We start from the raw sequence: 24,126 nt of genomic DNA on the forward strand, positions 1-24,126 counted from the left end.
ACAGTTTTCAAGCAGACTCTCCCTCCTTAAAGCCTTTCCAGACAATAGAAGTCTTCATAGTGAGTTTAATCCAGTATCTGAAAGAAAGGTTATAATGAAATGGCAGCAGTGAAAGGCTGAGGTCAAGAAATTTATTTTAAGTATGAACCAGGCAAAAGGGAAGACTGGACAAGAATCCATGCTGACTACAACTCAAAAGTTAGATATGTTTTGTGCTGGTTCACCTCCTTCCTCTGAGCCTGGTCCCTATCAGTCTTACAGCATTAGGGACCGAGAGGTCCAGCTCAAAGACCCTCCTTTGTATTGTGCCACAGGGCTCATACTCTGCTGTTTTTTAATATCTGCATTAAACTGCTGGGCTAGATCATCCATCACCATGGGACAAAGTATCAGCAATACACTGCTGATATCCAGTTATATATCTTTGACTTGGGTGAAGTAAGTGATGCAAAAAAAGTCCTCTTGCAGTGCCTGGTGACTGGGGGGGGGGTCTGGATGAGACAACAGATTTCAACTGAACCCTGGTAAAATGAAGTGGCTATGGGTCGGTCTCTCTGTATCCAGGATTTTATCATCTTTGGTCCTGGATGGGGTTGCACTACTATCCCATGCAGACCTACACGTAGTGTGTAACTTGAGGTTCCTCTTGGACTCACAACTCCTGCTTGAAAAGAAGATGGCAGCCATGGCCATGAGAGCCTTTGCCCAACTGTATTATGTGGCACTTATGCCCTGTCCTGGATGGGGGAGGGGGGTTTCCTCCATTTGGACATTTATGCTCTGGTCATCTCATGATTGGACTATTGCAATACTCTTTATATGGGACTACCCTTGAACAGTATCTGGAAGCTTCAGCAGAATGCAGCCATGCGAGCCATACAGGGTACCCAAACAAGGACACATGCAACACTTTGTTCTGTAAACTGGGCTGGGAGCCAGTTTGCTTTTGGGTCCAATAAATCTCTACATTGCATAGGAACCAGCTTCGCCCCACTACATCAGCCTCTCCTGTTCAGGTAGAAAAGGTATGCTGCAGATCCCATCTTTCGAGACCTAGGAAGAAGGTCTTTGCTGCTGCTGTCCCTGCATTGTGAAACACTATGATCTCAGAGGTGAGGAAAGCTCCCAATCTCAGCCTCCTGCAAAGAGGCCAAACTTGGCTTTGAGGCTGGCCAATCCCCTCAGACCCCCCCTCCCATCTCTATTAACAACTGCTAATCTCATAATTTAGAATTTTTCACCTTTTGACATGTTATTTTGATAATTTTAAAACATTTAAAACTAATTCTGATTTTAATGTTAATTTTATACATTGATTATATATTAATTATATTGTAAGCTGCCCATGTATGTTGATCCTAAGAATCTGTTACATGTTTGGTTGTGGAGCACAGTTGGGAGGTGAAAGCTAAAAAAATATGAAGAGAAAGCAAATGTGTGGAATTATTGCTTCTCCACAATTTAGACTGCTCCAAGAAATGTGAGTCCACTGCTGAGAATTATGTATCTTAAGTATTATAAGTCTGTTACCATCAGAATCAATGATCTCCCACAAAAGAAAGATGGTACAGAACCAAAACTGGTCTTATTGAGTAATCATGAAGTGACCTACTGTATTATGATTTGAATGATCTTGAGATGGATGACAAAGATGACTTTGTTTTCCCCATCGCAGTCCACAGAAAGTGAGAAATCAGTCTCAAATATCTGCTCTTAAATCTTCCCAGCACTGTAGTCTGAATTTAAAGAACTGGTAGATACCATAGCCTGGTGAGAACAGCAACCACATAGAATTAGTTGCAGCAAATTGGAGGTGGCCAGTGTAGTGAGGCATTCGGGACGGTTAATGCCAAGAATGGGTTGCAACTGGGCCTTTATTCCTTTTCACTCCATTTAGAGTTAGATGGGATTTACCTTACTGAACATTTTTTTTCCTGTGTTGATATTTGATAATAGCAGAAATGGAGGGTTCCTTGTAGTAGATGAAACATTCAATTGTCATCTTGTGGTGAGATGAGTGGCAAATAAATTTAATAAATAAAATTAAATTGACTTAGAATGGCAATTTTTAGGCCATGTTAGGAGCCTTGAAAGAAGATTTAGTTTTACAGAAGGCTCTAACTTTGGAGTTGCCACCATCTGAGCTTGTTCTTTGATTAGATGATGAACTATGATGATGAACTATCCTAATGAACTATGCTTTAGCAAAGAAAAATAAAATATAAATAAAATGATCAATTAAAACATGAATGTTAGCCAAAATTGAATAGATTTGAGGTGGTTTCAAACAGTTTTAGGCAGGTATAGAATCCATGTGGGACTCAAGAGTCCATAATGAAAAAAATATTCTATATTCTACTTCTACAAAGAACTGATGAAATTAATTTCCTAACAAACTGTTAATGACACATAACACATTTTTCTCCAGATACTACATAGCTATGAATGGAAACAGTCTCACAGGGCATGATAAAGTTAGAATTTATTGTACAGAGGTGTTTCATAAAGACAGAAATGTCTATAGGTAGGAATTTCTAATAGTGATATTAAGCCACTTTATACTTTGACAGGAAATTTAAAAATATAGATTTACTTTTTCATGTAATGTCTAATACCACTTAAGATACATTTAGTGTACACATCTGTATTTTCTTAGCTAAACAAAAGTAACAATTCTATGGTAGCTATGAAATACAATTATCCACTGTGTAACTGTTTTCATTATCTGGTTTGATAATACATATAGCTGACCAGTTAACCTCAGAGGTGCATTTTTTCTCTTCTTTTGGATTTATTGGGTTTCTATTTTTCAGCCTTTCTCTCTCTCACACACACAGTTTTTTTTCCAATGAAAAATTGGCAAAATTCTGTTATAACACTACAGTAATTTAAATTTGTTTGTGCTTTGATTTGAGAAATATGTATTATATATGCTTATGTTCCTACACAATTTATTATAGTAAATGAAGCATTTAGTGCTCAGATACTTGAATCTTCCCAACTGTAAATAGAAAATTTACTGAAATTCCTTCAATTTCCTTCAGACAGCAAATTTAGCAGACTGTTTCTCTGGTCTTTAGGAGACAGAGGGGTGGGATTTGCAGATGTATCACCCCATCCCAGTGAGGGTTCCTTACTGCACCAATTAAGAGGTGAGGTTTGGCTTGCAGTAAACAGTATACAGTCTTTTAATTTGGGGGGAGGCTGGGGGGGGCGATAGGCAGCTTCCTGGGAGACATCAATTAATTGGTTGCTATGAACATTTCTGTCCCAAAAAAATTGTAAACATTCTGGAAAAGCCCAGAGAACCCAGTTACTATGTACAACAAACCTGAGCTACCTGTAATCCAAGAAATCTGTAACACAATGAACTACAAGTTGTGTATTCAATCAATCACCCAAGCATGCTGTTATCACATGAATGGTATTTGACAAGCTTCAGATAACTAGGGCTGCTTTTCCGGACAGAAGGATTGGAGGTGGGGAGCAGTCAGGATTTCAGAAGGTAGTACTTCAGGTTAAGAGTTTTGTATAAAGTTGTATTAAACACTGTTAACATTTATTTATTACTAAGTATTAACAAAAATTCTCCATTTATCAGCATTTTGTTGAGACAGCATGATTTCACCGAAGATAGTTATTACGATAAAAAAGTATTCAGAGGCACACTTCTCTGTGATCTGCAGATTACCTGCTTATTCTATAGCAGGGATCCCCAGCCCCCCAGTCCGTGGACCAGCACCGGTCCACGGCATGCCAGAAATCAGTCCACGCAAACAAGCGAAGCTCCATCTGCAGGATGCAGGTAGCACATGAAACCAGGCTCCTCCCATCTGTATAAAAAACCTGACCATGGAACCAGTTCCTGGTGCCCAAAAGATTGAGAGACGCTGTTCTACAGTGCTGGACTTTTTTAGTTCTTACTCTAGTTTTGATCTATGACAAAGCTAGCAAATGATCAGATTGAAGAACTAAGAGAACTTAAAAAACAAACGGAAAAGTTTAAATCAATCTCTTAATTTCTCAGAAAAGTATGATTCATCTCAGGCATGGCTAGTGGCTAGCTTGCCAGTCACACATGCTCAATAACAACACCCCCCATTATTCTTGGCAATGGGGGGACATGATTTTTGGTTGCTGCTGTAATCACTTGGCTGTTAAGTTGCAAACATAGTTTTGAAAGAAAATGTAGAGCTTGTAAAATCTCCAATGAAATTGGTAGACAAAGGGCAGGTCTAGTAATGTTGGTCACATAATCCTTGCTTTTCCATGTGTGGGTGGAGAATGTCTATTTGAATGCTTTCCTTTAATTGGTGAAGGATTATTTATCACTTCAAACACTTTTGAATATTTATTAATAGTATACTACCAACCATGAATTATTCTAAATACTTTGATATTCAAAATGTCTATTTTATAAAGTGTAGTTATAAACCAATTTAGTTTAAGCTTTTTAAAATAAAGACTACAAAGTATTTTTTCATTGATGTTCTTATTCAATTTTATTTGACATTTTTTTTTATAATTCAGAGCATTAAACAAATCTTATTAAAAATGCATTTACCTCTCATGCACTGTATTTACCGTTTTATTCACTCCTCTGGTAAGAAAAAAGATAACTATTTTCTCTTGATTTATAAATATCCAAATATTTTTTTAAAGTATTCAAGAACTCTTTAAAACACTTTTGGTATATTATGCTGCTAAAGCGCCTCTTCTAATTTCACTCCCTCTGGTCTTTTACATCTTCACTGAAGATTTTCTTGGCTTCATATCTGGATACTTTTTAAAATAATAGAATTATGTTTACTTTTAGGTATGCACATATTAACCACTAGTATAGTGAACTGAACTGACATACATTATATAGCCCCGTTCAGAATCTATCTGCATTTGCTCAATATAGGATTGAAAACCCTATTTTAAAATATACTGCTATTACTTTTAGTATTATCATAATCTGATATTTAAGTTTCATTTTGAAGTTGTCATGTAATTTTATGACATATAATGCAATTCCTGTAAAATGTGTATTTGTAATCCTTTATTAATTTTCCATTTTTTCTTCTGAATGCATGATACATCCTCTGACATTCACTCAGATGTATTCATTGCTTTATTAAAAATAGTTACAGACAAAAAAGGTATCCAAAATGTAAAATATATCACCACGTGTGAGACTCAGAGGAGTACTGGCTTCACTAGGGATTTTACAGGGATATGTAGGTGAGTATAGAGTATTCTAAATAGCCCTGTCCATTCTTCAACAGACTATAGATGTCAGGGAACAGAGCAGCTGGGAAGCGTGCACACACCTCTCTGAGCTCCTATTTCTGGAAAGGAAATAATGGACTACAGAGGCAACATATATAAAAACAAATGAAAAGTCATCACAATCAGTTTAATGAAGTGCACAGAATAGCAATTGGTCATGTCAATAAAAATAAAACAATTAATTTTACATCAAATGTGCTTTATTTTCATCACATGTATTCTGTTAAATAAAGCACCGCATATATATATATATATATATATATATATATATATATATATATATATATATATATATATATATATATATATATATATATATATATATATATATATATATATATATATATATATATATATATATATATATATAGTGTGTGTGTGTGTGTGTGTGTATACTGTCAGGCCACAGCTAAAGAGGATTCTTTATAGAATCAATTTTTTGTGGTTGTTTAGTATACAAGTAAACTTAATTTTGATAATAAGAACCACAGCAATTGGAGGCAAGCTGCCTCTTTTGTAAGGTACAAAACTGGCACAGAGGACACAATATTATACACCGTAAAAATGCAGTTAAATTTCAATTACGTCATACAGGGCAAGGAGTCCCTGCTCTCCCAGACAGGCATATTAAATGAAAGCCACCACAGTGAACTTTGAATTACATAAACATATTCATTATCTGATTGCCCTTTAAGAAAACATACGGTAGATGCAAAATAATTTTTTAATTTGAAGTTCTGCCTGACCAATTAAGCATATAAATTTCATCTTGCCATTCAAGCAGAAAGCACTGGACAAACTGAAGCACAAAACAGAAATAAGCAGAACTTATACAAACAGCATTTTTAAAAGGGAGAAAAAAAGACTTTAAAAGCACGCATGCTCCTCTACTGTCAAGAAGCAGCTTGGTTTCCTTTGCCAGATATCCTCGTAACCACATGAATTGTTGATTCAATGGTCCTGCAAAGGATGTCTAAAATGTCTTGATGTTGCTGCTGCATGTGACTCAACAATCCTCTGGAATGGCTACAACTAAGTGATAAGCCAGACTCAGGGTCCTGGGAAGCTTGACTTTCAGAGTTCTTCAGATCTGTCAGGTCAGAAAGAACAGCAGAAATAGATGTGGAGGGGAACTCATTATCATCCTCTATAATGTGAGAATCCTTGGAGCTTGATGGCTCTTTCAGATCTTTACATTCTTCAAATCTTCCACTGCCCAGCTGTTCCTCCCCATGGTGTGAATGAGTAGCTAGCATCATATCTTCAGAAAATGAAGAGGGAACTTCCATACGGTACTCCTTAATAGAATTATTTTCAGGGGAAGGCAGGTCCTGTTCGGTGCCTGGGTCAATGATGGAGGAGTCTCTTGTCTCATTGTCGGAGGTGCTGGTTGGAGTCAAGGCTTCCCTAGGTTCATTTTTCAAATCACTGATGCAACTGTCTACTGTATGCTCCTCATCACTGCTAACCCGTCTTCTTTTTACTGGAGTGGCTCCCTCATCATCTGTACAATTAAAATAGATACTGATGAAATAATATAGGAATCGACTGCCATAATGAACTATTTTTACTGAAAGAACAAAAATGTCACATTCCTTTTATATATTTCTCTTTCCTCCTCTCTTCCCAAAGATGCTTTGAAATGTTTGAGAGCTTCAAGAATAACTTCTTTATCCTGCTGGCTGGAGCACACTGCTTAGGAAATATTTTTGCTGGTGAAAAGAAATTCTGGGTCCATCTGAAATGCTTCCCAGCCATTTGATTTAAGAAAAATTTCTAGGTTAAAAATGAGTTATTTCAACCCAAATTTTGTTAATCATTTGTCAATAAGTTCTTATCTGTTTAATTAACTTATCAGTGCTAGAGTTATTTTATATACATTCAAGCTTTAAGATGATTATCACCCTTATTATTCAATGTACAAGATAAACTGGGTTCCTGTCAACCAGAAGAGAAATATTTAGTTTTCAAGATGTTGCAAGACTGTTGATTTTACTTTGTCAGTTTAATAGGGATTTATTTCAGAACATTTCCAGCTGAATAGTTCTCAGAACAAGCAGTAGTTTCAGACACGGTTCAGCAAGGAAAAGTTAAATATGACTATCAAAATAAATTTTCTACTTGTAAACTGCTCACAGTCACTTGGATGGTAAGATGGGTGGTGTATAGATTTTATTAATAAATAAAACAAACCTTTAGTTTTTCGTTCTTTGGCTTCTTGTTCCTGCAATGAGCTTTTTTGTTGTTGACAAGTTTTGCATTTGTTTAGTAGCTCTTGCAAAGTAGGTATTAGGGCAGGATTCAGCTGTTTGGGGGTGTGCACAGAAAGCAGTAAAGTGAGGGCTCGAAGGTCCTATAAAAGATAAGTTAAGTCAATGCATTTAATGAAATGAAATTAATTTGTTCTCTGAGTGTATGCAGACATTATATAAACAGGAACCAAAGAAATTGCATATATCTGTGCCTGCAGAAGAAAATTCTGACTCATTGTTACATGTCAATTTTAAAAAATAATTTTCCATTGGCAGTATCAATATCTTGGATATTCTGTTTTTATCATGTATCCTGTATAGCTTAAATCAAGAGGGAAACAAGTGGAAGGTATTAACAATGATGCATCACAGCTGTAAATCTAACAGTGTTTAAATAGTATTATTGTACTATGCTCAGTGGGAGAAAGAGATGACAGCATCTTTTACTATAAATAATATAACATTGATTATAATAGGTAAAATATATTATACTACAATATAATGGAATGTCATATTTTTTTGAAAATGTGTATTTTTATATGAAATAAAAGGATTATAATGAGGATAATAAAACAAACATGTAACATTGATATATCTATTAAAATAAGAAAATGAATGTGTATGTGTATATATATGCAGTATTATTGATAAATGCAGTTTTGACTGTTAACAATTTTTTTTAGCACTATAACTAAATTTCCATTTTATTCTCTCCATGCTTTTCAAAATGCCTAGTTTCCAAGGTTTTATTTTGGCTAACTCCCTTTTACTATCACCTTGTACCATTTTCTGTTGCAACCATCCCACCCAGCGATAAGGACTTCGTTCTCTCTCCTAAAGCTTTGCAAACCTGGCTTTAATTCCAGGCCTGGGATTGTTGTTTATTATTTAAACCCGTTTTGTTTTGTATTTTGTTGCTTATTGGATCATTTTAGTCTGGGCTGTCTGATTTTATGTTTTGGGACGCTTTTGTGTTATTTTTATATGCCAAATCTTAGTTCAAACATCTGGCTAACTGTGCAACAAATAATAATCATAATTCAGGATGCAAGCTGAGGAGTCATCTACAACATACAATGTAAGAACTGCAACAACCACTATGTAGGATAAACAGGTAGAAGACTGGCAGAACACCAACTAGCAGTCAGAAGACATGATGAAAATTCTTTAATTTCACAACACATAGATTGATTTAACCATAGTTTCAATTGGGAAAATGTGACAATCCTAGACCCGGCTAAATCCAAAAATGCCAGGAAATTACTAGAAGCCTGGCACTGACAAATTAGCCATCAATAGACCCATCAACATTAACAACATCTATAGACTATGCAAAAGAGGCAATCAACCAGCCCAAAAAGGAACAAAAAGACCCAAACACCTCTCTACCAGCAATCAGCACCAAGATTAACTTCAGACCAGCAATCAAATAAACAATACCCAAATCAAGAAACTGCCAAAGAGCCATTAGTAAACAGCCTAACAAAAGTATCCCTAAGACCGCCCTCACCCAGACAGGCAAGACACCAGAATATTTTATTTATTTATTTTTAATTCCATTTATATCCCGCCCTTCTCCGAAGACTCAGGGCGGCTTACAAGCTTAGCAGTAGCCTTCATTCTATGTATATGCCTGCTTATTAGGGCTTTCACACACACACCCCAAGCGGCATTATTACAAAGTCAGCTTAATTGCCCCCAACAATCTGGGTCCTCATTTTACCTACCTCGGAAGGATGGAAGGCTGAGTCAACCTTGAGCCTGGTGGGATGCGAACCTGCACTAATTGCAGGCAGCTGGTGTTACTTAAGGAGGCATTAGCCCACTGCTCCACCAAGGCTTAATATAAACTGACAGCAAACAGCACTCCTTACTAGCACTGATGATGTTATCTAGTCTGGATAATGAAACGTCTGCAAGAAAACAAGGAAGCTCAGAGAGCATCAAGGACCCCTCATTTCAACCCTGAACTACAAATAATTCTCCTTTATCGATATATAGATGTGTATGTGTATGTATATGCATGTGTGTGTGTACCTCGTCATCTTCAGGCTGGTGTCTTCGGCTTCGTGCTTGTGCAAGACACCAGCCTGAAGATGACGAGTGGGACCTCGTCGAAACGTCGCCAAGACACTATTAATCTTACACGGGAAAAGACCCAAATACGCCAAGACCTACATACCTGTACCCATGAAAATCTACAAAAACATACATACATACGTGTGTTTATATGTGTGTATGTATACATAAGCATGCATACATACATACATGCCTGTCACTGTAGGATTGTCATTTTTAACTTATAGGAATAAAAATGCTTTACGTAAATCAATACAGTATTTAAAGAGAAAATAAAGTTTATTTACCCCATTTAAAGTAGAACTTGCTTTAAAAATTTCAACTCGCTGATTGGCAAATTCTGATTCCAGATTCTGATACTGGTTGATCAAATTTGTAATCAGATTATTGATTATTCCAGCACAATTTGCTTCAGAAAACACTTGTCCTTGTACCTGTAAAATAAGGAATTCTGAAACCTAATTTGCAATTCTGTGAAATGATGTCATCATAGCACTATTTCCTACGGTAAACTGAACTATGGGTGTAGAATTGAAAGAAAAAGAAGACAACTGTCTGTGGAAAAACAGATCTATACTGATTGTCATGTGTATCACATTAAAATTAATGTTTACATTATTTAATTCACAAATGTATGTATATACATTGCAAATTGGAATATCTATTTAATATTTGCACAACAAAATATTTATATTATCCAATTTTTTAAGTGCCTACTTTCTTTCACTTTTGGAGAGGCACAAAAGAGACTCATCAGCAGTTCAAATAAACCAATTACTGAAGAATCTTTCTTTTAAAAAAAACACCTCCTCAGCATATATTAGACCAGCAACAACAACCACGTTCCATAACCTCAGCCCTGTGTACTTCTCCCTGATTCGTACAACATATTGTGTTGATGGGCCACTTCAATGCACCTAAAGGACAATGGGACAGCATTTTGATATGAAAATATCTGAAGCTCTGACCAAGGCGTAACAATTTTTCATACCTTGAGAAGGAAATGCGTTAAGAAAGTATAAACAATGTTGTTGTTAAGAAATGTTCTCTCATCCATTAGGATGCATTTAATATACTCTGCAAACACAGGGTCTTCACACAGGAGCTTGATGCAATTCTTTGACATGGAAGACTAAAAAGAGAAAGGCGATCAGAGCTTCACAATTAATATTCCATCTGAATCATTGTGGATATGTGATTTCAATTTGTTAGAGATGTTGCACATACGTCAATCATTGGAATAGAACTTTTCAGAATTTTCTAGGAGAGTAAATATAGCACCAGACTGTAACAATTCCTCAGTATCTTTCACCCTGTCCTTTATTAATAAAATAATAAATTGATTAACCTCTGTTGTGCTGCTCACAATAAACTTGTACATTTGGAGTTATTAGAATCTCAGCAAGAAAGCCTGTATGAAAATTCCATTCATCATCTGTCATTAAATGATGATCAAACACACACTTTTACTGTTCAGATAAAAACATTCCATTTAGACATAAATTAATTTTACCTGACTTTGGCAAAGCTCAGTCCAAAGTTTGGGAAACAAAGCTAGATGAAGAGGTAAGCCTTCATATGCAACAAGAACACCTAGATTTTAAAAATAAAAATTCAATTACGTTCTTAAGATTATAAAGGTATAGATATGCCAGAAATACAGTTGCTTATCTCTTAACACTTAAGAAGAAAACTAGGTATCATGAGCAATACAAACTGCCATGAGAGTTGCTAGTTAAATAAATAATTGATTTTAAAAGGCATAAACTAGTTTAACTGTAAAATAAACCAAATCTATAGTCTACCCAATGATCTTGCTCCAATTTCCAACCAAAAATCATGTTGTGTTTAATAGTAATTTCAATATAAAAATCCTGCATATATTTACTCAAATTCACCATGTTTATCATGTTTTACTCTTAGACAAATGTGTAGTTATCCTGCCTTTCTTATTTATTCTACAGTTAGATAGCAATTCTTTATCTTTGAATTTACAAGTAGGCTTCTGCTAAAAAGAAAGATATTTTCATTTAATCCCAACTTGCTATTTTAGCAAATCAGTTGGAAAACTGAATAAAGCAACTCTTCACGTAATTTTTATAAAAAAGAAAATATTCAATTTACCTTCAATGAATTTAAAAATTAAATGCTTATTAATTCTGATGTTGCAATTTACTCTTCCACATACACAAAGCGGTAAGCAGTAGCCTATGCACTAAATAACAGGTTTTGTCAACTACTGTGCTTGTTAACTCAAAAAGGAATCTTTTGGGCATGGCACAAATTCATACTTACTCATTTTGACTAAAGTTTCTGTGAATTTCTCACAGTTGATGGCAACTCGGCACAAGAGATGGATGAACTGATGGTATGAAAAAAAGTAATCTAGTAGCATACGGTCATAAACCTCATCTTTACCCTGAAGATTTAAAGAAACTTATGTTTACAAAATAAAAACATGAAAAATATAATATCTAAATATGAAAAAAATGAACAGTTTTCAAAGGACTATGATAAACTCCTGCTAAAAAAATCTACAGAACTTTGTTCAGGAAATATTTGCTACAAAACTTGGAATTTTAGGAATTATTAAAAACTATTAGAAATGTGTATTAAAAATTATTACAAATGTGTAGGACACCTAAGATGTTAAAAAGAATGCACTTTTTCCTTATTTGCCACTTTCTCATTCTCAATTTAACACTAAATATAACTGGGATCCAAAGTATTTGTAGGGATTTTTTGGGATCAAAGATGTAAGCAACAGAGGCATTTTTCTTCTTTCTCTCTTATGAAAACTATCATAATAAAGCTGCCACTGGAATTTTGTTACATCTGTGATAAATTAAGCCAATGAATGATAATTAAACCAAATACATTCAGAAGTGCAGTTCTCATCACCAACAACCACATCACAATTATTCTTAAACTCATCAATCAAGCTTATCCTTGACTGTAGGTGTTACTTTATGTAACATCAAATGTTACATAAAGGAAACATTTACTTTCCTGATACATATTTTGTTTTAATTGAATTTTAAATTCAAGATCCTTATTTATTGTTTTAATGATTTTTAGTGCATTTTAATTAAATAATTGTAAGTTGCTTAGTGTCGCTTTGTCAGGATGGATGGCATATAAGTTTGGTAAATAAATAAAATAAATACCTTGTTAGCTTCTACCATTGTAGGCAAAAGGCACATATTAAGTTCAGGGCGAGGTGGGCGGATATTACTTTTGCCTCCTATCAACTTCAGATTTTCACGGCATGGGAAATAAGGACCAAGAGACACTGCAGTGGAAATGAAAAGGAGAGGCATTAACCAAATGTGTACATTTCATCTTTACAAAGAGTAGCCATCCCAATTCTCTTCCAAAAAAATAAGATAAATGGTATATAGTTTACCCATTACTTTTTGTTGCTCAGAAAACCGTCACTGTTAATTTATTTAAAGTAATATAACATCAAATACATAAATAGATGTAAAGCCATTAACTTCATGATCTAGTCTTTATGTTTGACTGCTGCTGATACTGTTATCCTCCATTAAAATGTAATTGCCACTGCTATAAGGAGTCCCTTCACAGCTCCTCATGTCAGACAGGCTGAAACAATCAACATTTATTCTGAAAAAGGCATGACTGAGGATCATATGGCAAAAGGCAGGGAGGAAACAAAAGGCAACTTCCAGCCTTTTACCCTAGAGCATTGGTGGTGAACCTACGGCATGTGTGCCAGAGGTGGCATGCAGAGCCCTCTCTGTCAGCATGCATGCCGTCACCCCAGCCCCGCCTCCCCCCACGGCCCCCTCACTAGCAGCCCCCCCGCCAGAGAGTTGCCCCTAGGCACAGCCCGCGTGGAGCAGCGCAGCCAAAGACATGGCAGCCGGGCAGCAGGGACAAGACTCCACCCTCAGCCCCGTTACACACAGATGATCCTGCGGAGCACAGGCAGGTGTGGCCATGACACTGCAGGGCCACGTGGGTGATCTGCTGCGGGCTGTAGAGGTGGTAGGTAGGCCCTGTGGGTGGGCGGGGCAGGAAACGGAACAGGTGGGGGCACAGCGGGAACGAGCGAGGTGGTTTTTGGACACTCGGTGTTTAAAAGGTTTGCCATCACTGCCCTAGAGGATGAGCCCTACTATCACATGGTACCTAACAGTCATTCCAGTCATTCCTCTTTAAAGCTTTGAAGTAATGTTATTTTGTGCCTGAAACACAAGTAGAAATTTAAACCCGCAGGCTTTCTCTGCCCTTTTTTCTTCTTCTTTTTTATATTTTTTCTATAGCAAAGACCAGTGACTTGCACCCAGAGACTTTATTATTATTTTTAGCTTCTCTAGCTAGCTTAGATCCTTACCCTCCACCCTTTTTTGCTTTTTATTTTTCAGTCTTTTTTTCTCATTTTCCCCCCCCTTCAACTTTCTTATGGAGATTTTTATTATCTGAATTGTAAGTAAAGTACAGGCAGCTCTTCACTTACAACCACAATTGGGACTAAAACTCCCACTGTTAAGCAAGGGGCTTGTTAAGCAAGTCATGCCCCATTTTATGAACTTATTTTTGCTCTGAAGTGCCTAAATTTTTCAAGCAACTGAATTTTGAGCAGGTAACTTTGGGGATGCAGTCATAAGTGCAAAGACTAGGCATAAGTCACTTTTTTCAGTACCTTTGGAATTTTGAACAGTCATTAAACAAATGGTTGTAACTCAAGGATTTATACATATTCACTTACATGGATATGATGGAATTATTTTTAAGACGAGCAATTGGCTCAAGAAGAGAGAAATGAAGATAAAAAGCAGAACTGAAACCAGTTAAAAGTGGTAAAAGATTTTCCAATAACTGCTATTTTTATCACATGCAATATAATCGATACCACACAACAAACTCCAATCCCTCTGTCCAGTGATACTAAGGCAGCTCTCCCAAGGCAATATGCATTTGGGCAACTATGACAGTTGAATAGCTGCCTTGGTTGATGTTATCCCAGCAGCCATCAAAAGGAAGAGCCATGTGATACAATAGATGAGAATATTTCACAAGAGATTTGAGGCCTTGGCACTTGCATCCAAAAATCTGTCTGTAGACAGAGAAAACAGCACATCTATGTAATCTGTGTAGCTGCTGGGACAGATTTTCTATAGGACATGCTTCAAATTGGGATACATTTCATGGGATTCTAATATGTTAATTAGGATTTTGAGTGCAAGATTCCCTTTTTGTGGGAACCACTTTATGTGTTTGATATGGAAACATTCAAGATCGATAAAACAGGTGAACAGATGCTGAGAATACTTATCTTTCCAAATGACACACACCTAGACCATTCAAAGAAAGCTCCAGATCAAGTGTTATTTATTTTTAAAAGACTGATACAGCTTTCCATATTGTAACTATAACCCGGGGCAGCTCACAAGACAATAAAAACAGCAACATCCCCACAACCTCTCATTTCATCCTAAGTCAACACTATTCCATGTACCAACATATTATCTTGCTGAGTTCCAGTCTCATTCTATCCCGATTCCCCTTTCCACTAAAAATGGGAAAACTACAGGTATTTCTCAGATTATAATGGCAGTTGGGACCAGAATTTCCAAAGCACCAACGTGAGCATTCCCAGTTGCCATCATTAAACAAGGACTGCATGTGGTCGCAAATTCTGATGTTGGAAATAAGGGGAATGGTGCCCTCTGCCCTTTGAAGTCCCCTGCCCTTTGGAGCACTCTTTCCCCTCAGATCCAGCAAGTCCTTGCCCATCTAGCCTTCTGAAATGTATTGTACTTGGCTTTTTTTCACAAGCATTGGGGAAACATGAGGCTATACTCCAGTGAAGTTGTCTGTTAATATATGAGATGCCGGGGGGGGGGGGGGAGAGACTGTGAGTTTTTATTTTTTTTTACTGCTTTTGTTGTTTCTAAAGTGAGGGAAAAATATTTGATCCCCTGCTGATTTTGTACACTTGCCCACTGACGAAGAAATTATCAGTCTATAATTTTAATGGTAGATTTATTTTAACAGCGAGAGACAGAATAACAACAAAAAATCCAGAAAAAAGCATTTCAAAAAAGTTATAAATTGATTTGCATTTTAATGAATGAAATAAGTATTTGACCCCTTTGCAAAACATGCTGGCAAGCACACAGGTCAGACATTCCTTGTAGTTGGCCACCAGCTTTGCACACATCTCAGGAGGGATTTTGTCTGTTTGGCAGCTCGAACCTTCACCTCCCTCTACAGATTTTCTATGGCTAGCTACTCCAGGATCTTAATGTGTTGCTTCTTGAGCCAGTCCTTTGTTGCCTTGGCCCTGTGTTTTGGGTCACTGCCATGCTGGAATACCCATCCATGACCCATTTTCAATGCCCTGGCTGAGGGAAGAGGTTCTCACACAAAATTTGTCGGTAGATGGTCCCGTCCATTGTCCCTTTGATGTGGTGATGTTGTCCTGTCCACTTAGCAGAAAAACACCCCCAAAGCTTAATGTTTCCACCTCCATGTTTGACAGTGGGAATGGTGCTCCTGAGGTCATAAGCAGCATTCCTCCTCCTCCTAACACGGTGAGTTGAGTTGACACCAAAGAGCTCGATTTTGGTCTCATCTGACCACAACACTTTCACCCAGTTCTCCTCTGAATCATTCAGATGTTCACTGGCAAATTTCACACAGGCCTGTACATGTGCTTTCTTGAGCAGTGGGATCTTGCAGGCACTGCAGGATTTCAGTCCTTCACTGCGTAGTGTGTTACCAATTGTTTTCTTGGTGACTATGGTCCCAGCTGCCTTGAGATCATTGACAAGATCCTCCCATGTGGTTCTGGGCTGATTCCTCATCGTATCATGATCATTGAAACTCCACGAGGTGAGATCTTGCATGGAGCCTCAGACCGAGGGAGATTAACAGTTATTTTGTGTTTCTTCCATTTGCGAATAATCGTGCCAACTGTTGTCACCTTTTCACCAAGCTGCTTGGTGATAGTCTTGTAGCCCATTCCAGCCTTGTGTATGTCTACAATCTTGTCCCTGACATCCTTGGACAGCTCTTTGGCCTTGGCCATGGTGGAGTTTGGAATCTGATTGGTTGCTTCTGTAGACAGGTGTCTTTTATATAGGTAACTAGCTGAGATTAGGAGCACTCCCTTTAAGAGAATACTCCTAATCTCAGCTTGTTACCTGTATAAAAGACACCTGGGAGCCAGAAATCTTGCTGATTGATAGATCAAATACTTATTTCACTCATTAAAATGCAAATCAATTTAAAACTTTTTTGAAATGTGTTTTTCTGGATTTTTTTTTGTTATTCTGTCTCTCACTGTTAAAATAAACCTACCATTAAAATTACAGACTGATCATTTCTTTGTCAGTGGGCAAATGTACAAAATCAGCAGAGGATCAAATATTTTTTCCCCTTACTGTAAGTTGTCCATGGTTATGGTACATAAGATGGGAGACTATATTGGTCTTATAAATAACAAACAAACAAAAAGCAATTTTTAGCCTCAATGGTTGCAAGATTTACTTTCCTGTTTCAGTAGGGATATGTAATTATAAAAATCTCAATTTGTAACAGTAATAGTAATCTAATGATTACTATTAGAACAAATCAATATTATTTGAACTTGCTTTCAAATCTCAGATGTTTAGGAAAAAGAAGAGATGACCACCTGTGTATATGGAGACTTTCTCCCTCTCTTTCTCTATTTATTTATTTAGATAGAATGTTGATTTTGGCATCAAGAAACAATGCCTTAACAATAAATATGCTGTTCACTCTAGGCTGCCTAAAATATATTTTTCTGACTGAGAAGAGTATTTTTCAAGAGCAGTCTAAGAGTAATAAATTTAAAACATCTGTGAATAATTGAATGCCTCGGGTTAATTAGGTTGGTCATATTCTTTGCAGTTAATTGAATTTCTTCTTGCCTCTCAAACTACTTCCTGCCTCAAAGTAAATCTGTAATCTCAAAACTATTTTATTATATTGTAAATTAGAATTTTTATGTACAAGTATAAATAACCTTGTCATCTGAATATACATACTTGGTATGTTGCTATGATGGTATGTGCAATGGTTGTGTTGGAGAAAAGGAACTAAAGTGTGCAGAAAGTCATGAGGGCTTAACAGTACCAGTTCCTTGAGGACATCTGCAAAAGAAAAAAAAAGTCTCACATGTAATTATATATTTATTGGACTTATGTGGCACTTCATGGTAGCAGGGTTATACTCTTAAAAAGAAACCTGCACTCTAATAAACTTTGCATAAATGTTTTGTACAATTAGGAAAAACATAAAAACAATCAGACAGTAATTATTTGCTATAATTTAGACATGATATTAAAATCTGGTTCATGGTTTATAGAAATGTTATTCAGACAACCCAATCTTCAGTTATCATTCACTTTACGTATTTTATAGCAATTTACAAAAATAAAATATTGCAACCAATATAGCATTCTTGTTTGTTTTACGGTATAATCAGTCTATAAATTTTAAGTTTTATCCATGGCATCTTATACTGAACCAGAAGTTGTTGAAGAGGATTCCTTGCTAACTTTCTCAAATGATTAGTTGTGATGAGAATAAGCAGACTTCAGCAGCTCCAAATGAATCTTTAAATGCAATCTCAGAGACCATTTCATGATTAATCAGAACATCTGGTTCAACATCTGCCTCCTGCCATCAGCTCTTCCCGTGAGTGGGACAAATTGCTAATCATTACCTTTGTTAACCAATTTATACTTCTGGTCACAGTTCACCAAGAAATGTGTTGCCACTGATTGAACACAAAGTTAATTATTATGCTAGTTATGCCTTCACTTTGGACAAACCCCAAGTACTGCAGTGCTTAACCAAACTTGGCCAGACTTATTAGTACTTGAATGGATGCCCACCAGAACTACCAGGCCTGTAAACAAAATTGAGAAATTGAAGATAACATCTAGATGGCAAACTACTTCCATCTTACTGCAAAAAGCTACATGGATGAACTGTGCATGAACTATTATTCTTGAGAAGTAACATAGCTATTAGTATAAGTAAGGCTGAGGAGAAAAAAAACAGATGCTAGGAAAGTGAAAAGAAAGAGAAGACGACAACTAGCTTCAAGATGGATGGACTCCATTTTTTCTTTTATTATTTTTATTTTGTATTAGTTTCTTATTATAATTATAATTGTAAATAAAATTATTATTAAAAAGGGAAACTATCAACATTGACAATGACTTGATGGCACATAATCAATCAATCAACGAATCATTTAGTTAAACCTTAATCTTTATCTCTACTGAATATAATTACATCAGAAATGGAAGAATATCTATTTTAGTTATCTTTAATGTAATTGATGGATAATCTGAGATAAAAGAAAATGCATTAGGTTTAATATACTTTACCTATACAAGCATTTCTAAGTTCCGGAGGACTGTAGGAATTTAGCAAAGTTAAAAGTTTATGGGCAAATTCTATCCGCTCCTGCCACTGGATAAGTGCTTGTTTCACATCTGAAAATATACAATTAAATTAATATAGTTTACAAGTCTGCCATATATACAGCTGATTTATAGTGACAATTATACGTTGGTTCTCATCTATTTTATTTTTTAAAATAAAAACTTACATTTAATAAATAATATCCAAACCTTTTCTTTGCAGATATGGCCGGGTAGATTTGAGGACGGAAAGAAATATGGACAGAAGCTCTACCAGATCTCCAGTTACATGGCAAGCTGTGGCTTCATGGTACATCATGTGCAGTGTATTGAAGGACTGCCAAAATATATATTTTAAATTATATAGCATATTAATAACATATAAAAATGGCACTCTACATACAAGATATCCTAATTTACCTTATTTTATAATAACCCAACCCCCAAAGGCTAAAATAATAACAATAATACTCCTACCTCAGTCATCAGGATTAAGCCTCTGTTAAAAATGACAAGAAGCCGATCCTCATCAGTTTCTAATAATATTCGGAAGGCACTTGGAGCAAAACAGTAAAAAAAAAATTGTAAAGTTAAAATCTGTCTTATTATAGGCACAGTGGTTGCATCCAAAACATTAAAATACTGTTTTGATTTCCAAATCTGATCTTATACTATCGCTATACTTTTTTACCCTTACTAGGAAAACATATAATGGAAGAAAGGGCATGTCCAAGAAAAAAAACCAATTCTGTATATTTCAATGAGATCTTTGCAATGTTCACTTGGTGGTGAGAAGACTTGAACTACTGTTGCCACTTAGAAAGCTAAACACTGAAATGGGTAACAAACAAAATTTACTTGACAACACAAGTAATTAAAGATGCTGCCAAATTTCCAACAACTTTTATCCCCAACAATTAGCCTCTTTTTTCTACAGCTGTAGCATACTACATCCCTTCATGAATCACTGCCTTGTCGTGGTGAGGAAGCGTGCACAGTACAATGAAGCTATGAGCTATGCCATGCAGGGCCACCCAAGATGACGGGTCATAGTGGTAAGTTCTGACAAAATGTGGTCTACTGGAAAAGGAAATGGCAACCCACTCCATTAGCCTTACCAAGAAAATCCCATGGACAATATCAAAAGGCTAAAAGTTATGATGTCAGAAGATAAGCCCTGTAGAAAGTGTCCAATATGTTACTGGAGAAGATACAGGGCAATTACAAGTAGCTCCAGAAAAAGTGAAGTGAAAGGATGCTCAGCCGTGGATGTGTCTGATGGTGAAAGGAAAGTCCTATGCTGTAAAGAACCGGGAATGTAAGACCGGGAATGTATGAATCAAAGTAAAGCGGATGTGGTCATACATGAGATGGCAAGATTGAACATTGACTTTTTAGGAATCGGGATGGGAATGGACTGCAAGGAGATCAAATCAGACAATCCTAAAAGAAATCAACCCTGACTGTTCTTTGGAAGCACAGATATTGAAGCTGAAGCTCAAATACTTGGGCCACCTAATAAGAGACGATTCATTGAAAAAGACCTTGATGTTGGAAAAGATTGAAGGCAAAAGGAGGAGATGACAGAAAATGAGAGGGTTAGATAGTGTTATTGATGCAACGACTATGAAAATTCTGGGACAGTGGAGGACACCGGGGCCTGGTGTGCTATGGTCCATGTGGTCCAACATGACTTAGTGACTGAACAACAACAAAGCATACTACAATAATAAAGTACACAGAAAAACACTAAAATCACTCTATAAACTCTAACATTTCTTCTAGATCAACACTCCAAACATGAAATACCTTATTAAAGTAGTCCAGCATGACCGTCCATCTAAGCAGCGAAGGTAACAGCTTATAGTAGTTTTTTTAAATTGCTTAATGTCTTCCAGTTCTTCCTCTCTCATATCAGGCCTCTGAGCTACAAAGAGTTGCATGAGATTAAACAGTTCTTCCACTGCCTACATAAAAAGAAGAAATATCATCAGGCTTACTGAAAAAAACCCCCAAATTTCAGTTATTGTTTATAATAAGGTAAATACTTTAAAAAGACAATTAATGAGCATACCAAAGATATTCATATTGTACTGCCATTTTTTAAAAAAATGCACTCGTTTCATGTGCTCTCAAACTTTTACTTTTTTCTATATTTCCTTTTCCAGCTCTGCAACTTGAACTATGTTTAAAGCTGAAGGAAAAATGGACCAAACTAATACAAATAAACACAGTGAATCTTCATTTAAATGGACCAGTTCAGAGAAAATATCCATAAGACCCATTAAATATGAACACGTTAGTTATATAACAATTTGCAAATCACATAAAAGATAAGACTTGGCACAAATGTAATTGCTTCATCTGGATTACTTTTGTACATCATGACTTGTTTAGTAATTCAGGGGCACATCTGGGTGAAAATCTGATCCACTGTATTCTGAATCTTCTAAATGGGGTCCGTTAAATCCAGGTTTTATTCTATGCTGGCCTATTACTGAAAACTGGATTTAGTATATATTTTATATATCTTATATAAAGGTAAAGCTTTCCCTGTGAGTTGTGCCTGACTCTAGGGCTCGGTGCTCATCTCCATTTCTTGGCCAACGGAGCCAGGGATGTCCAAAGACAATTTCCATGATCATGTGTGGCCAGCATGGCTATAACCCAAAGGCACATGGAACGCTGTTATCTTCCCACTGAAGTGGTACCTATTAATCTACTTGCATTTGCATGCTTTTGAACTGCTAGATGGGCAGGAGCTGCAGCAAGTAAAAGAGATCAGCCCATTGCATGGAACTCTGGTCTCGAACCTGGGCAGTCAGCTCTCCAGCTGACAAGCTCAGTGTCTTTAACTGCTGATTCATTCTCTCTTTCTCTCTCTTACATATTTAGCATAAAAGAGCTATTTTATTTATATATCATTCTTCCCATTAAAAGAGCAAATTGTTTTGCTTCTTGAACTCAAGATATATTTTACCTCCTTCACAGCAATCGTATTTTATGCATTAGGTAGGGAGAATGGCAGTGATCTCAGTTGTAGAGGAACTGCACAAATACTGATAATTCTACCAAGATGGTGGGACAATAAAGAAAAGGAAATGTATAGAACAAAAATAATTGTATCATAGCTGCCATCAGAAAATGATAGAACTGCTGGTAGACTGGAGGAAAGCACTGTTGCTATTCCATTATGCCCGTCTTCTGAGAATTTTCTGGAACAGAGTTCAAATTAGAGCCAAATATATTTTTACTATTATCAACTGATCTCTTTGGATCTGGCAAAGAGATACAGATTTATTTTTCTGATATACTCCTACCATCTACCCCCTAAAAATGGTCCTTCCATAAACTGCTGATGTTTTTAATGCTGTTCTCTAAAAAATCTATTTCTCTGTCTTTCACTATGTGTGAATTTGACTTACCCCAGGGTATTGGCTGGCATGTGGTGTGAGATTCTTAAATGCCCACTGGATATTTTGATGAGAAGCCAACTGCCTGGTAAATGCAGGGGATTGCTCGCAGCATAGCCGCAGAATGCCATAGTAGGCAGGTAGCATCCCACGGTTAAAAAGCACCACATCCTGGTCATCATGATCTGCTAAGATGTAATTGAAGGCAATGTTCTTGGTCACCACTGGATTCTGCACAATAAGGCGCACGTTCTCAGGGCAGTCAACACAGACATTGTACCAGAAGGAGAGCAGGGCCTGCTTATTATGATTGGTAGCAATAGCAGGCTCAGAAAGTTTAGGCTGAAAGAGGTTCCACAAATCCATGAAATAAGTAGAAAACATTAGTTTTTCTGTTTTGGAGATCAAGCAGTAAGTCATAAAACTGAAGTAGGGTACCAGCTTTGTAGTTCCATGCACAGCAGCATCAACATAAAGCTTAGCTCTTGAGAGCAGTCCAAGCAACACATTATAAACTTGATGAAGAACAACTGTAGTGTCTGGACTAAGGGGAAGATCTCGAGTAGGGATATGCAGTGAGCGAGTAGATCGGAACATCTGTCGGAATGAATTGCTTGGAATAAGAGAGACCAGAAGATAGGCTGCAGCTGCAAAAGAATAAATATACAAGTAAATAAAGTAGCTAGATTTTTGGCTGTGCACATTCACTTTAAAATAAAATTTGTGGTTTTTTGTTTAAAATTTGTTCACAAATTTGACCACATGACACAACTTATAAAAGAAAAATATACTTATTGGCAGAGAGATCACAAAAACATGCAGTGCTGAAACTTCAATTCCTTTCTTTCTTTCACATTTTCACACATAAACAATGAAATTATTTATAGGAAATTAAGAAGCCAATTATTTTCTGCTTAGCAACTTACAGGTTCTCACTCTAGGATAGTTATGAGCCAAAAGAAAGCGTTCTACCCAGTTCTCCATATTCTGCAAGACCCAGCTGTGGGCAAGCTTATTTCGTGGTGTCTGCACTGCTAGCCAATCCAGGCATTGAGATGGGTTGTACTCAATCACCTACAAACATTGGGAAAATGGACAAAGATCATGAAACATAAAACAAGAATATAGCACTCTATATATCAACACTTCAGCTAGTAAATGTTGTTGTTGTTGTTAGTTGCGAAGTCGTGTCCGACCCATCGCGACCCCATGGACAACGTTCCTCCAGGCCTTCCTGTCCTCTACCATCTTCTGGAGTCCATTTAGGCTCACGCCTACTGCTTCAGTGACTCCATCCAGCTACCTCATTCTCTGTCGTCCCCTTCTTCTATTGCCCTCAACCTTTCCCAGCATTAGGCTCTTCTCCAGTGAGTCCTTCCTTCTCATTAAGTGGCCAAAGTATTTGAGTTTCAACTTCAGGATCTGGCCTTCTAAAGAGCAGTCAGGGTTGATCTCCTCTAGGACTGACCGGTTTGATCGCCTTGCAGTCCAAGGGACTCGCAGGAGTCTTCTCCAGCACCATAGTTCCAAGGCTTCAATTCTTTGGCGCTCAGCCTTTCTTATGGTCCAACTTTCACAGCCATACATTGCAACTGGGAAGACCATAGTCTTGACTATACGCACTTTTGTTGGCAGGGTGATGTCTCTGCTTTTTAGTGTCCTGCCTAGATTTACCAT

General features: G+C 36.7%; 1 protein-coding gene across 2 annotated transcripts in view; it reads right to left on the reverse strand.

Moving 5' to 3' along the window:
• Positions 1-4,490: 4,490 nt before the first annotated feature.
• The window catches only part of USP34 (ubiquitin specific peptidase 34), a 158,509-nt gene continuing 138,873 nt past the window's right edge, over positions 4,491-24,126 (reverse strand). For both annotated transcript variants that reach the window (XM_081336055.1, XM_081336054.1), the window contains exons 67-80: positions 23,376-23,523; positions 22,462-23,096; positions 20,846-21,003; positions 19,514-19,592; positions 19,247-19,373; positions 19,001-19,108; positions 17,648-17,752; positions 12,773-12,897; positions 11,901-12,024; positions 11,119-11,198; positions 10,597-10,737; positions 9,893-10,039; positions 7,468-7,627; positions 4,491-6,778 (exon numbers count right to left, since the gene is read on the reverse strand). In XM_081336055.1, coding sequence (XP_081192181.1) covers positions 6,168-6,778; positions 7,468-7,627; positions 9,893-10,039; positions 10,597-10,737; positions 11,119-11,198; positions 11,901-12,024; positions 12,773-12,897; positions 17,648-17,752; positions 19,001-19,108; positions 19,247-19,373; positions 19,514-19,592; positions 20,846-21,003; positions 22,462-23,096; positions 23,376-23,523 — 2,748 coding nt within the window. In that variant the 3' untranslated portion in view covers positions 4,491-6,167. The remainder of the gene's footprint in view (positions 6,779-7,467; positions 7,628-9,892; positions 10,040-10,596; positions 10,738-11,118; positions 11,199-11,900; positions 12,025-12,772; positions 12,898-17,647; positions 17,753-19,000; positions 19,109-19,246; positions 19,374-19,513; positions 19,593-20,845; positions 21,004-22,461; positions 23,097-23,375; positions 23,524-24,126) is intronic.

Source organism: Vipera berus (assembly GCF_964194415.1).
Source record: "Vipera berus genome assembly, chromosome: 1".
NCBI classification, from domain to species: Eukaryota; Metazoa; Chordata; class Lepidosauria; order Squamata; family Viperidae; genus Vipera; species Vipera berus.